Source organism: Aulonocara sp. 'chitande type north' Nkhata Bay, linkage group LG14 (genome assembly GCF_057382095.1).
Source record: "Aulonocara sp. 'chitande type north' Nkhata Bay isolate Kocher_YH1m ecotype deep benthic linkage group LG14, A_spYH_male_GT1.1, whole genome shotgun sequence".
In the NCBI taxonomy this organism is placed as follows: Eukaryota; Metazoa; Chordata; class Actinopteri; order Cichliformes; family Cichlidae; genus Aulonocara; species Aulonocara sp. 'chitande type north' Nkhata Bay.
This window is the reverse complement of record NC_141357.1, coordinates 23,019,858-23,035,181: the sequence shown is the minus strand read 5'-3', so window position 1 is coordinate 23,035,181 and position 15,324 is coordinate 23,019,858. Positions and strand designations below refer to the sequence as shown.

The 15,324-nt window shown below is 38.5% G+C and overlaps 1 protein-coding gene across 1 annotated transcript; it reads right to left on the bottom strand.

Annotated features, from left to right (window-relative positions):
• Nucleotides 1-427: 427 nt before the first annotated feature.
• Nucleotides 428-14,465, bottom strand: LOC147314576 (prolactin-releasing peptide receptor). The gene is made up of 4 exons (XM_086262823.1): nt 14,192-14,465; nt 3,263-3,741; nt 2,586-2,983; nt 428-1,765 (listed from the first exon to the last, which is right to left on the bottom strand). Exons 2-4 carry the CDS (start codon nt 3,723-3,725, stop codon nt 1,547-1,549), a joined length of 1,080 nt encoding a protein of 359 aa, XP_086118949.1. The 5' UTR covers nt 3,726-3,741; nt 14,192-14,465; the 3' UTR covers nt 428-1,546.
• Between the last annotated feature and the right edge of the window lie 859 nt (nt 14,466-15,324).

Genomic DNA, 15,324 nt, shown 5'->3' with positions numbered 1-15,324 from the left:
CAACCAAGCTGCCAAGCAACAGACAGCAAAGTAATTTGATTGTTAAAAGGTGACAGTTGGCATCAGCGAGTATTAGCTGGGGAGCGGTGGCTCATTAGTTTGCACTAAAGGTTCACTGGATATGTTTGAGCAAATGGTGTTTGCTATTTTTGAATGGGCTGATTAGATTTGTTGATGGCCATTTTACCCTGCATTATTGCATTTGATGCACTCTATCTATCTATCTATCTATCTATCTATCTATCTATCTATCTATCTATCTATCTATCTATCTATCTATCTATCTATCTATCTATCTATCTATCTATCTATCTATCTATCTATCTATCTATCTATCTATCTATTCATTCATTTATCTGTCCAAATAGAGAGCTCTAGACAGATCTACATAGACAGAAATTAGCATCAATGAAAATTTTAGCTTTCTAATTAACCGAATGAAAAAAATTAATTCTGCTTGCTTGCAATTTAGAGCACATTAGCATGTCCTCTGGTGAGTCTTCATACCCAGCCTATGAAAGCATTAATCATACTTGATGGCAAGTCAATGAGAACGGCATCAGCAGAGTAATGCTTTACAGTTATTGTTTTTGTCTGTGCTTTAATTATCTAATAATTAATTATTGTGCCAGTCTCTTTTGTCAGGTAGAGCCAGAGCACTTAACATTTAACTATGAGCTCTCACTCAAGTAAATCCTTTATTAATTTGGTATTGATAAGATGTAATTGAAGACGATTTCCAATACTGCTGCAAGGTGTCATATACAGTAAGATGCATTTTTATCATTATTGCATATACTGTGGTTTTGACCTGCAGAAAATGAAGAGACTGCATACAGCATGTATGCAAAAACACAAATATATATTTATTTACACATACAACACACTTAGACTGTACCACCTAATTACGTTTAATAAACCTAAAAATAGCCAGCAATTTGTTATCCAATAATATATGTAAATAATTGAATGACATTCAGTTCTGTGGACAACATAAAACCATCATTAGTATTTTCCTGATCCACGTCTGGTTTGAGGAGTTCACTGTACGGTCAGCTCCCTGAAGTCAAGTGTTTAATGTTTAAGCAAACCGGTCCATGTAACCAGAGTTAACACCCATGATCTCAAGCTCAAGCATAAGTCTGCTACAGCTGAATACTGTTTATACCCCCGCTGGCCTTTTCAAAGCTGCAGCGTCTGCGTAGCCTCTGCAGCACTGCCATCTAAGCACAACACAGGGATCCCAGTGGACTCTTCACTGGTCTTCTTTTTCTTTACCATCATTGGATTTCTTTGTAAGCAGTGTTTTTTTTAGTTGTTTTTTTTTTAGCTACTACCTTTGGAGATGCTACAAGAAAGGACTAAATGCCATGACGTCACAACATGCTGGTAAAGCATGAAGAAAATGGTTTAAATAAATTTTGAACAGCCTCATTGTATTCTCCTGGATGTCTCAGACATTAACGCTCATGCTGGGGTGCAGGTGCTAGCTTGCGGATAAGAATGGGCTCTGCATATCAAGAGCTGCTACAGTCGCATTGTGGGTTCAACTGGATCTCTCCACCATCCTTCTCTGGTGGTTATGGCAAGGACAGAGATAACCTTTGAGGTGCATTCGCACCTTGCTGTGCAGTGAGGCATAAATGAAAGGGTTGTAACATGCAGAACTCATAGCCACTAAGTGGCAACATACTTGTAAGACATTTATGTAGCGCTTGCCCATAATATGGAAGTCCGGGTCCAAGTCCAGCAACAGGTTCAGCACCTACAAAACACAATGGAAAAAGTTGTTATTGCATCGAATCAGCACTGACTTCTTAAACTATTAGGAACATTTTTGAAAAAGTCTGACCAAGCTGCTCCTCTCTTTCTGCCTAGAAAATCACAAATTAGAAGGCAGCTTGAACTGTGGTAATGGATTTCAGAAATGTGAAATTTGCCAGCATAATTAGATTTGGTTGAACGCTAATACTAAATCATTCCACGTCACAAGTTAAGTTTCGGTGTTTAGCAGCAGGATTTGCAACATGCCAACTGCAATTTATAAAACCAGATCATTTCACTTTTGACTCATTTGGACACGTTTCACTAGCCATGACAAATACCCTTCTCCTAAGTCATGAAGGAGCCTTGCAGAAGCCACGAATTTATCAATTTGCATGCAACATTGACTTTAGAAATGCGACTCTACCAACACTTACGATCTGCATTTAAGCAGTGCACGCAAAGTGCTTTTAGTGAAACAAGGCTCTGAGTGTTTGCAGCCATATTGCAGTGTCAACTTTTCCTTCCAGTTCAATAATGTGACAATGAAATCCTAATCTGTTAGCCTTTTACATGGCTCATTGTGGACATAATATTGGCTTTGTGGACACAAATATCTGATGTTGGGTTTCCATAGTTAATGATGCATAAAATTGAATCATCCTAATAGTAGTTAAACCTGCAGTTTTGCATCATTTTGCTGCTATTGAGGTTATGAGTTTCGAACAGATACATATAGAAAAATGTTACTTTCTTTGTCTAATGCCTATAGATAAGGATTAATGGAGTAATGGTTAGAATTCATCAATGTCTTGAATCACCTGGAGAGGCAGCCAACACAGGGCAAAGGCCAGCACTGAGGCCACCAGCAGAGAGAACGTCTTCTTCCTCCTTTGGCTCCAGCGCTGCTGACTGTTTGATGGCTCCCCAGGCACTGAATAGCGCTTCAAACTGATAGTAATGGCACAGTAGGATACGCTAACTGACAGCAGTGGGATCATATACGAGGTTATTAAAATGAAGCAAGAGTAGAGAAGCCGCAGATTGCCACTATTTGGCCAGAATTCTTCACACACTACCAGGTCAATGCCCGTGGGCCGCAGGTCCAGGTAGTCTGTGTAGTACGATGGAGGTGCGGCCAGGGCCAAAGATAAAAGCCAGACACCCAAAGTCACTGCACCGCAACCCCACACAGAAATCCTCCTCCGTACTGGATGAGCTGAGACAAGGAAAAAATACAGATATAGTATATATTAGGTAAAAACAATAAGGATGTTATTTCATACCGAAATTAAAGTGGCCATGTATAGAAGTGTGTAAAAATTAGAGAAGTCTCTAATTATTTTAGCTTGGTCATCTCAGTATCAGGAGACTAAATCTGTGTGTGGTCAATTTGCATTTCGCATTACAGAAAACACATTTTGGAATATAGTAAGGTTAACTTTTGAACGTACAGTAAATTACTGCTAATCAGTAATGGTAATGTCAAGTCCCTTACCTACAACAATATAGCGGTCCACAGCAATAGCAGTAAGTGAAAGCACTGATGCAAAGACTGTGGCACACTGCAGCAAGGGAACCAAATGGCAGAAAGGTCTTCCAAAAGCCCAGCCATGGCTGTCGAAGGCGTAAGACACTGTCAGCGGAACACAAGTCAAACACATCAACAGGTCACCTGCTGCTAAGTTACCGATGAAAAAGTTGGTGGCATTGTGGAGTTTCTTGTCAGCCAGGATGCAAGCCAAAAGGAAGGAGTTTCCAACAACAGCTACTACCACTACAAGGCAGTACAGAGGCAGGAAGAGAGGCTTGTATCGCTGAAGGAGCTCTATGCCTATGAACATGTCCAAGGGGTCGCTGTGGTTGAGTCCTTGGTCTTTGTTTCCTTCTATTCTTGCTCGTGATGTTTCATGACTTGTGTTGCCAGTCATACTGAAATCCTTGTCCATGAAGACATCCATGTCTCTGCACGCCAGCCTTAAAAAAAGACACCATCAACAGTTATCCAATAAATACTGCATGGAAAATCAGCCATTGATTTTTGTAGTCTTCAGGGATCCAGTAGACTGACAACATAATAACGCTGAAGTGACAGAATTCAATTATAGTGGGTAAAAATTCATTAACCTAAATAACTTTATGTTTGCAGCAAATTTATAGGAACAATTTCTCCAGTGGTGAAGTATGTGTAATATAAATAGTGTTCATAGAGAGTTTTTTCAATGCAGGTTTTCAAGGTTGCTAGCTGCATATGTAAAATGCAACTTCCCATTCTGATAATGGCACATTAACTCAATTATGTTTGGAAAGTTGACTAAAACCATAACAAACGTTGGTTCCTTTATAACTTTACAGTACAACCACAGCTCTGTTGTATCACTCTCTTCCTTGAAAGTATATTGAGGCTGAAAAAAGGCACCAGGACTCCTTTACATTTGTGAAGATGTTTCACTTCTCATCCAAGAGGTTTGTTCAGTTCTAAAAACAAATCGTGGAGAATCCCACGTAACCCTGAACACAGAATGTAGATATCTGTACTCTGCATGTTAGTAAGCTAGATGACCTTGTTGCATACTGAGTCTTTAATGTGAATGAGCTATGTCTTGTGGCTTTTCAGCTTCTCATTTCACCACATTGACTAATATGTTGTTTTGATCCAAAAGTCACCTGTTAGTGATGGATCTTGATCTAATGTGTACTCCTGTATATTATCTCTTAGTTCTAAGTGCCACGAAGGTGCTTATCTGTGACAGCAGTTAAAAATGGTGGATCTGATTCACCTTAGCAAATATGTCATCAGACTCATAGTTCATGATCTTCATGCCAGTGCAGAGGTTTGATTTATTTTGTGCATGAATCAGGATACTAAAAACTCACCTGCATAATTCTTCTGAAACTGTTATAGGAAGAAATGAATAATGTCTAAGTTACTTTCTTGTGTATGAGGTTTGAGAATAAATGGCTTCTTTTGAGAAATGATTTAAAAGATTTACTGAGTTATCCAGTGATCCGCTTTTTTTTCCATCACCTTGGATTTTTTTTCAATGTAATGTATCATGCACTAGAATATTATACGCCTTCCTTTCCCTTAGAATAACTGACAACTCCCAGTTCTAGGCACCGCTAGCCCAAATGCAGTCATTAGAAGCGGATTATCCACAGACCAAAAAGATCATAAAGAAGAAATGACTATGTACACCTCTAAAACTTTATTTTGCATGAATTTTATGTCTTAGATAAATCATTAATCTGTGATTGTTATGGATAGATGAGTGGTAATATGAGGGTGTTTTTAATCTAATAACAATTTACTACACAACAGGGTGCACGGACATGCCCAGACATCTCGGGACTGGTTTCAGGAATATGTCACTCAAGGTATGATCATCATTCAGGGTAATAATAACATATATAATACTGGGTATTACAACTGTGCTTAACGGTCTTTTCACCTTGGGATTCTGTGTATGTGTGTATGCATTCATGACAAATCTTAACATCCTAGGACCAGGCGTCCACATATGTGGACATCACATTTTGGGATGTCTAGACCAAAATAATAAATTCTGCTCTACAAGGGAGGGATATCCACTTACAAGGACATCATGCTGCCACCGTTCTATCGAAATTTTAAACATATGTCCTCATATGTGGATCAAATTTTTCTCAGAAACAAAAAACAGGTAAAAAAAAACCAAATCTGGAAATTTTTTGTTTTTACATTCATCAGGTCCCAACATGCCCAAATATCAAAGAGAAATTAAAAATGCATGCCATGGAAGAGTTCGGGTCTTAGGAGGTTAATCGTGGAGATAATTACTGGAGTGAATGCTAGCAAGTGTTTTTTTTTTTTTTTTTTTTTTTTCTGAAGGTCTTTCAGCAATTTGTTTTTTTCTGTTTTTGTTTTTTTTTGTTTTTACATTGGCTATTTTTTTCTCAGTCCAGTTCTTATACCTGTTCATTTATAGAGGAATGTTTTTTTGTGTGTGTTAAGCCACTTAACACTGATCTTTGAATGATTCAAACATTACATAAAAAAGGCCTAACCAAACAAGGGAACTAGTGTTGTCTCTACACATAATGAAAACTTATCAATCAATCAATCAATCAATCAATCAATCAATCAATCAATCAATCAATCAATCAATCAATCAATCAATCAATCAATCAATCAGTCTTTATTTATAAAGCACTTTTCATACAAAAAAATGTAGCACAAAGTGCTTTACATAGTTAAAAGCAGCCAACCCCACCCTCCAACTCACTCCCCACACTCTCATTAACATAAATGATGTGAATACACACATATATATCCCCCCCCCCCCCCCCCCCCCCCCCACACACACACACACACACACACGCGCACACTTAAAGAGTAAAAATTGGGCTGGGTTCGCATGAGCCAATTTTTAATTATATCTTTACGCCCTTTGTTACTGCTAAAACACAGTTTGTTTCAGTTTCTTTTTGTTTCTTTGATTTTATAAATAAAAACACAGTTTGACATGTGTAAAAGAATATTATTGCACAAACAAGGAGACTGCCAAAGAGCAAATGAACAGTAAATTAAATTTATTTCATGAAGAAACTGGAAAAATCCATCAAAGAATCTAACACAGGACTTGAGACATGCATCTAGCCTTTTAATTGAGCCATCTACTGTTCACCAAAGCCTCATCAGAAATGGTCTCAGAGCACCTGTGGCTTTTAAGAAGCCATTCTTGAAGAAGGGAAACAGGGAGAAAAGGCTGAAGTATACGAAATTTAAAAAGAATTAGAGTGAAAGTCAGTGGTAACAGGTCTTATAGGTTGAATACAAATTTAAAATTATTGGTTCAGATTGTTTTTGGTATGCAGGAAGGAGGTCAGGGGAGGTCAACAGTGAGTGTCTACAGCCATCTGTAAAGCATGATACCCGATCAGAGGCCTCCTCCTTTATAATAATAGCTCTTTCTTTGTACAGCGAGGAAGAGAGCAAATATTGCCAGAGACCTACAAAATGACCTCCAGTAGGCTGCTCTTGTGGATGCTTCTTACCAAAATTAGACTCCGTTAGGGTGGCATGAAGGCCCATCATCCTTTAGTGTGATAGTCCAGCACCATACAGTCTGAATGGCAGAGCCATTTGCCAGAGAACACCAGAACTGGCACCTCTGATGCCCCACAGATGGGAGCAGGTCCACACTGAACACAGCTATAAAAGAATCTGGAGACACCGTGGTAAACCTTACACCACATGTGTGGCAACTGTAAAGTGTGTTTTCTTTTACGCCCAAATATCTGCCAATGTACTTTTTCGTATAAAGCTTTATTTGTTTATTTATTATTCTGTTTACACATTATTTTAGTTGCCGTGAGGGGCCAAAATAAGCTGTCAACGACACATTACTGCCAATTCTGCAGAAGAAGCGAGTGAAGTAGACAGAGCAAGGTGTGGGAGTTAAAGAGAGTCTGTGCAGCTTTACCGACAGCGCAGATGGCAACAACTGACTAATGTGTGCATGGACCAAGTAAGTAGTGTAACGACTTAGTTCAAAGCCAGGACCTCCACTCCATCACGGCAAGCTTGTCAAATGATGATGTCAGGGCTGAGATGAGGGTGGAGCTGCAGAATGAGAGCAGTAGTGCTGGATTACTGTTGCTTTGTACAATGAAAGTGAGAGGGCTCTAAAGATTAAAGCCACATACAAAGAACTACGTACAGAGCAAGTTTGAAAATATGGCACAGAGTAAAAAGAAAATAATTTTCTAATGAAACCTGTTTAGATAACTAACTAAATAAAACTGGGTATTTACAAAAAAGAGGAAGGTAATATTGCAGTCAGGGAGTTTACAGATCACTGTTGCAAATATCCAGTGTGAGAGAAAATCCAAAGAAAACTAAGGTGCCTTTAAGGAGGTCTGTCAGCAGGAACAAATTGATCATATTTGGTGGTGATGTACACTAGGTAAAAAGGTGCAGAGAAGGATACAGAACCTGCCGGGTAGCTGAAAGACTTTATGAATAAGGGACATGTCATGACCTCAAAAAAAAAAGCAAAAAAGTCCCAAAATGACCCAAAACCAAAGCTTAGCTCCCCCAGCACTCATGTAAGTCCCCACAAAGTGAGAGAAGGAGTATTAAAAAATCCCCAGTCACAAAACAAAGGGAACGACTGTCTAAATCATACAAGCCTTACACGAAACACAAATGGTAGAGCTGAAAATGCCTTGTTTGTAAAGAAGAGTTGCTGGATATGAAAGCTGCCAGTGGGTGAGAAATCCCCTTATCAGTGTGTATCAAGACTAACCTTAAACTTTATGATCCAAAGGCTAAAATAATAGGGCTGATGAGATTCCAGTTCCAGTAATAGTGAGTATGTACATAGTACAAAGACCACTATTAGTGTCTATGAGGAGATATTGAATGAAACAGAAAAATGACTCGTGATTTTGAAGGCTTAGCCAAAGAACTAGTGGACAATGCTACGGCTAATTCTCCCATTTGTAACATTGAATGACCAAAATTTACAAAATCAATTATATTTTTATTCAGTGTGAAAAGAAAAACAGACTAAGACTATGAATTTGGCGGCAGCGCAATTACAGAGGTCAAGAAAGGAGGCTATTTTCCCTTGAACTTGTATAGGACCAGCAGCCTTTTTTCCATTACAGCTATTGCCATCTGGTATTTCTAGCACTCACATGGGCCGTTACAGACAGTTTAGAGGCAGTGATAATAACTCTGTCACTTATGTGTTGAGCACAGCTAAACTGAAGTCACAGGGCATCACTGGTTGACCGAGCTGTGTGATTTTAACAGAACTCTGACATTCTGTACAGATGCAGACTTCCTGTCCTGTAAATCTGTGAGTATGGGCTGTCCATGTAAAGAACAGTGCTCCCCTGAAGTATTAGGTTCCATACTTAGTGCAGTTTAGACTCAAAAGCACTTGGACTTGATCTCAGCTATTACAGCTATTAGCCTACACATTCAAGAGATAACTGCACAAAGCGAGCCAGATATAAAAATAACACAGACTGAGTTCTTGCAAGTGCAGTTTCAGGACCCTGCCATATCCCATGTCCCCCACCTGAAGATGTCTGGGTGGAAACCATACAAGGATTTATAATTGATATGTTCTCCCTTTTTTCTTTATCCTTTGGCTTTCCTGCTAAAAAAAAGACTAGATGGTGAAGAATTTGAGAACCAGCTATTCGGGCAGGTGCAGAAAGATTAAAGCATTGCAAATTAACAAACAACTTCTTTTCACTCAGAGTGGAACGCAACAGAAAGATTTAATTGGATCTTGCTATCAATGCCCTGGACTTTTTATAAGGAAAAAAGGGAAATTGCAGTGGCTATGTAAACAAAGTCGTACACACCCATAACTGCACAACCAGTGAAGCGCCTGAGTACTCTCCCTTTTATTTGCTTTATGATACAAATCACCATCTGCCAGTTGATCTTATTTTTTGCGATTAATGATGCGGAAGAGTGTAACTCTCAACTGCAATATCCTCTAAAGTGGCAACAACAAATGAAAGCAGATTATGACATTGCATCCAAAAATATCCAAAGGTCTACAGCAAGAGTAAAACTTACATACTGTGATCAAAGGAGCTAGAGTACAGTTCTTTCACCTTTTGACATAGTCCTCATGTCAGAGCATTGTGGGTTTGGCAAAAGGCACTTGTACTGGGGAGATCTAATGCATATTGTGATCTTGCGAATGGGAGAAAATGTGCAGTAAAGGCTTAACATAGCAGAGAGAGAATCTGAGGCCTCCATTGCAACATGAGCTTTTGAGGAACAATTACAGAGTACTATGTACTATGTTGATCAAAAGAAAGCACATTATGCCAAATTAAATTAAATACCAGAGGACCCAGCGAGCTCAGATGAAACGAAACATTACTAAGCAGAGGATCAGAGGTTTGGTGTTAGCTTTTTTGGGCTGATTTTGAATCTTGCTCTCAAAAGGTTGATGATTTTGTATTTCCAGTGACATCTTATTGCTCTCAATAAATTACATTGTCTTTTATCAGTAAAGATTTTCAACTTGACTATTTCTTTCTTTAAAATGTGACATATGAGTCAATTGTTCCCTTAAGTTTTTTTTTAAGCAGATCATGACTTGTAATAGACTGGTCTTCATCTACTAACAAAAACAACATGCCCAGTTCCAACTTAATTGTTTGCTGTGGATACTGAGTGCAAAGTGTTCCAGGAGACAATGCACACCAGTCAGGACAGAGCTTTCACAGAGGAACAAAAACAAAGCCTCAGCCTCCTTCTGTGTACAGGGAAACACATTACCATTCAGAACACTAACCCAAATATTTATGTGTCATACATTTTATTTGTTTTCCAGGAAGGTGCCTGGATAAACTTAAGGTTTTCCCTGAACAAGACGGAAGTTTAAACATCTGGTAGCTGAATTCTACTCAGTAATCTATGAATAATGCATTTTTCAGTTTTTTATTCTTACTGTAGTCTGCAGCAACTGCATTTAAACAGTATATATGGGGGTAAAACATTTAGCATTTAGCATACTTTTATCTATTGCTCCTTTCCTAACTCTGTGTTCACACATAACGTAATGCAAATTTGTGAGGCATGTTATGGACTTGCACTTAAAGAACACTTAAGACTTGCTGACCACTCACAGCGAGATGAGTGAGTGAGAAAGTGAATGGAGCAATGCAATCAGGAGCAACTTAAAAATAGAATTCACTTCATCCACCGAAAGACATTCATCTCAAGTTCAGTGGCAGCCCATCCAATAGTTTTGGAGAGACTTCCTAAACATGATGGTGACACAAAAGGAAAATTTAAAATTGGAGTACAAAATTCATGGCAATCCAGACTAGTAGCACTGACATCCCCAGAAGCAAACATATCAAATGCTAGTTTTTGCAGTGCAGTTTGTGCAGCTGAATGGGTTGATGCTTTCCAGTCAGTAGGTGTCAGACCAATTCAATATGAGCAGAAGATTATAGGCTGACATGTGTGACCTTTCCAGAGCATGCATTACTTGTACCAGCTTTAAAAAATTTTGCAAAAATTCTTATTTCTGCAGTGCACACACATCAATAAGTAAAAGATTCACCATCACAGCCAAAAGAAATCACAATTTATGAGTCACTTTTAGCCACTGATATTAAATCCTGTCTGACAATTTTTCAAAGGGTCATGATCCCAGTCAGGCTGAAATTAAGCCCATGGCGAAGCTGCTGTAGAATGCTAAGATCCTCAAGATGGAATCTGCCTCTCAGGCTTTTGTATAAAGAATAAAGAACACAATAAAATATCAGTATTTTAAGGCCGAGCTCTGAAAGGTGGGAGCATATCTGAGCTATCTGTCCCTTCGCACAGAGAACAAATGTTTCAGACTGTTGATACAATCGTTAGTAGAAAGATCCACTCTAGTGAATCAGTCAGCTCACTCAGCATGTTTGACAATTTTCCATGTTAAATTCAGAACCTGTTAGTACCATCACTTGCTTAGCAGCATTCGCCACTTTGGAGCTTGCTAGACTCGCTGGCAGACCGCTCTGTGTTACATTTACAAATTTGTTCTGCACGTGCCAATAATCAAGAGCAGGAATATGTTTTCTCATCCCATCTGGCCTCACTCTATCTACCTTATCTGACAGCTTGAAAGAAATCTACCCTTGCCTAGTAACACTGTTGCCATGGCCTTTGTGGAAGCCATCCAGACCCTGCAGCTAATTTGTGAAGCGTGATGGGAATTGAGAACCCTCAAAATGCAAAACAGGAAGAGCAACTCCTTTAGACTCTCTCGCACCCCAGTTTGTCTGCTGTCTTGTCCTTATTTTTCTTTACATTGACCTTTTTGTGGCCTCTCTGACTCTACTGACATTTCCTAACCCAAAACTGATAAAACTCTTGTATTTCTGTCATTCTGAGGCTGCTGAGGCATCCTGAGAGAAAAAGAGGCAGAGGTTGGACAAATATGAGACACAAATGAGGTCAAGGTTCAGTCTATGAAATTCTGATGAGGTAGCTTAATGGTGTCCCTCATTATTTGAATTAAGAATGTAGGCTTGCTCCTGGACGACATTATTGCCTGTTGATGATTCCAGTGCAGACCCCTCAGCGACTGCTGGCCTAACAACTTTGGATGGCATATTTTTGTCTCTACACACAAGACGCTCTGTGTGAACTGGTGCTGTTGCGAAAGTCTAAGCTAGATCCTATCTTAAAACATCCTCAAGACAGTAACAGTGGAATTATAAACAGCAGCATTACTGTCTTTCTTAGTCTGCAGGGCTAATGATTGACTCCTAAATGTTTATGACCTTCTGACCCTTTAATTAAGAGAGGTCAGAGCCTGCCTAATAGTATTGGCTCTGTCTAGGAACAACTTAAGACTTGTCCAGACACACACATATAAACATTCAGTGATTGCAAGGGGCAGAAAAATTTACACTTACCTATGGGTATGATGAATTAAAACTAAAAGACGTAACCATTTCTTTCCAGTTAAGAAGATCTTTTTAGAAGAAAGCATTTAGAGCATGTTATAGCCAACAAAACAGATTCTCCCTATCTGGCTATTCTATTGCCACATCCATGCAAGGACTTTCAGCAGTTTAATTTCCCAATTTTGTGGTCTTGTTTGCGATCACGTAGTAGTGTTCAACTCAGCATTTTTTATTTTTCCAAAATCCACACATTGTGAAATTCTTTATCCAGGCTCATATTGGCTGTTTCCACATTCACGCAAGAAGAATTTTAGTTCCTGATTTTGTGGTCTTGTTTGCGATCGTGTGTGTGCGCACATGCGTGTGTTTTAACCTAAAAATCTAATACTGTTCAGTATTTGGCTAGGTAATTGTGGCAGTGTGCACCAACCACTCTGCATCTCTATTCAATTAGACATGCACAGAGATGCAAAGTGCTGCAGATGCCATGGAGTACCAGATTTTTTTCCCCACAGATTGTGAATTTATGTGCCTACGCTCATGTTTAGAGAACGCCAGTGCTGATGATGGTTTTTTTTTCATCTAATTTTTTATTATTTCATTCGTTTTTTTGTTGCAAAAAATTAATTCCTCTGTTTTGCTCTGGATACATACGAGCATTATGCAAACTTGAATGAATACAAATTCAGTAGTGTGAGCTGGATTCCCAAAACAAGCAACACAAAAATGAAGTCACATCACTGAAAAATTCAGTACAGTACATTTTTTACCTCTTCACCCACGACGATGACACTTGCTGCACAGCAATCAGCATGTATTGGAAGATGTCGATGTTTGGTAAGTGGGTGCATCTCTAATTTAATACCTTCAGTTTTTTACTTTGATTGACCATAAATGACATATCTTGTATTCTATTGTTAAAGATATACACATACCTATTTTTTGTGTGTTTTATCCAGAAAGTTTGTAATTGTATTTCTGCAAGTTATCATCATCGTAAATTTGTCATGCCCAAGAGAAATGAGTTTGATTCCGTAGCAGTTCAAAATTATAGTTGGCTCTAAATCTTTATTGGTGTTTTGCACGAGTACATTCAATATGAGACCCTGGACTGTGTGTTTTTGTGTTATGTGGATAATTTCTATCTTTGTTTTGTAAAAATCCCTTGATGTAAAATCAATAAGTAATAATAACGTCATAAGTAAATTCATAGAAATGTCATCAAAACTCCTGTATTTTATAAAATGGAAACATTTCTAGTTTGCACCTGAACACCCTTAAATGATTACTAAATAGAGCACAGACACGTTGTTCTAACATGTGTATGCAGTCAGAAGTATGAAATACACCAAGTACCCCACAGCCTGCAGAAATAGTGCGCGTGATGAAAAATATACCAGATTATACAATAATGATTCAGATTTGATGGCTGGCTTTCAGGACTAATAAGCACTGATGCGCCTTGTCACAGATGCCTTCCCTCTATGCTTTTTAATTTGCCTCATTCTCCCCTATAAACACTGTTTGCCAGACTTCGTTCAAACCTGACCAATGGTCTTAATTGCCGATCATCCTAAAGGAACCCACTTTAATGACAGCGTTATTAAGTGACTACGTTAGTACAGCATTTGAGCCCCTTTTCACAGAGAGTTCCTATGACTTTGTCCAGTATGTTCCCTCTGTGATGACTGCTTCATGAAGATATTTATAAAATATATATGCTAATAAAATCTAAAAAAAAATTAAATGACAGCAAACAACTATTAGAATTAGAAGTTCTGATTTTTAGCAAATAAGACTAAGACACATTATATTTATATGCACTCCTTAATTAAAAACAATCAAAAATAAATATAATAAAAAATAAACATTTCTATAAACATTAGTAAAAAAAAAAAACACTATATGTTTTTGTCCGTTTCTTTACTTGTGTGAATCTGTATTTGTAAATGTCAGTGCATGCAACAAGAGAGAGGATAGAGATAAAACATCTTACCTGTGCAAATTGGAGGCACTTAGAAAATCCCTGTGTGGTATCTCTTCACTTGAGCAAATTAGGTTATTTTCTAGCTATCACCGTTACCCTTTTTCCCCCCCTGCTTCACGCCTTTTCTTTCTTGCCACAGCTCTTAAATCTCTAGTAACAAATGTCGTATTGCAACCTACACAGAAGCCCACACTGGTATGAAGAGTCAGGCAGAGAGATGGTGTTTCTCACTCAGTCTGAGTGAGAGTGACAGAAAGAGGGAGAGAGTAAAAGGGACCTACATAACCTATCTCCCTCAAATCCTTAGAAAAAGAAGTGCCCCCTCCCATGTATTTTCCTTTATTGTGTCTGGCTCCACACTCACTTCGCATGTGCACACTTTGCACGCACAAATGTATCCCTTGCAACATGCTGTGAAGACGTGTGTAGCAAGTTTTTATTTAGCCTCAGGGGTGAGGACAGCCTATTCTTTCTGCTTTATGTGCTCTATAAAAGCCTTGATTGCTGACAGAAACTCCGACACCTAAAAGGGAACAAGAAAGAAAATTAGCACCAGTGTAAAAAAAAAAAAAAAAAAGGGGGGGGGGGGGGGGGGGCGGCGATATTTACTGTTTGGTCTTCAGGGAAATGAAGAAGACTCGGTGTCCAGCTGCAATTCTATATATTCAGTATAACCAGATAAGCAACTGAGTTTGATGTAAGCTCACATATACTTGCTGCTTCTGCACAGTTGCACAGTTTGCCAAACAATCATAAATTCATCCGTCTATTGTTTTTTATGCCAAATTGACCCTAAACAAAATTAAAAGATTAAAAGTATTAATACTTCTAAAGTCATGTGCTGTCACTCAATTACCAATTCATCTTGCTTTTGCCTTTTGTGATGCAATGTCACCTCAGAGAACTACCTGCTGACACATCAACATAAAAAACATCAAGTAATCATTTGCTGCCTTTTCTCTTCCTTCATTTCCTGCTCTCTCTCACTCTTAAACACGCTCACTCTATATTTCTCTTTTAAAAGCAGCTCTTTATCGCTATTGTTGGGTGTGTGATGAGTATCTAACAGTACTGACCATTTCTCACTACATCAATTGAGGGCATCAATTCAATACCAGATGGGGCACTCAGTAGAACAAACT

What these genes read in the sequence shown, in the direction of transcription:
- LOC147314576 (XM_086262823.1), bottom strand. Translation starts at nt 3,725, where the DNA reads ATGGATGTCTTCATGGACAAGGATTTCAGTATGACTGGCAACACAAGT. An exon ending in GGACCGCTATATTGTTGTAG is followed by an intron (nt 2,984 to 3,262) that starts GTAAGGGACTTG and finishes TCCTTGTCTCAG; the next exon opens with CTCATCCAGTACGGAGGAGG. An exon ending in TGTGTTGGCTGCCTCTCCAG is followed by an intron (nt 1,766 to 2,585) that starts GTGATTCAAGAC and finishes TGTGTTTTGTAG; the next exon opens with GTGCTGAACCTGTTGCTGGA.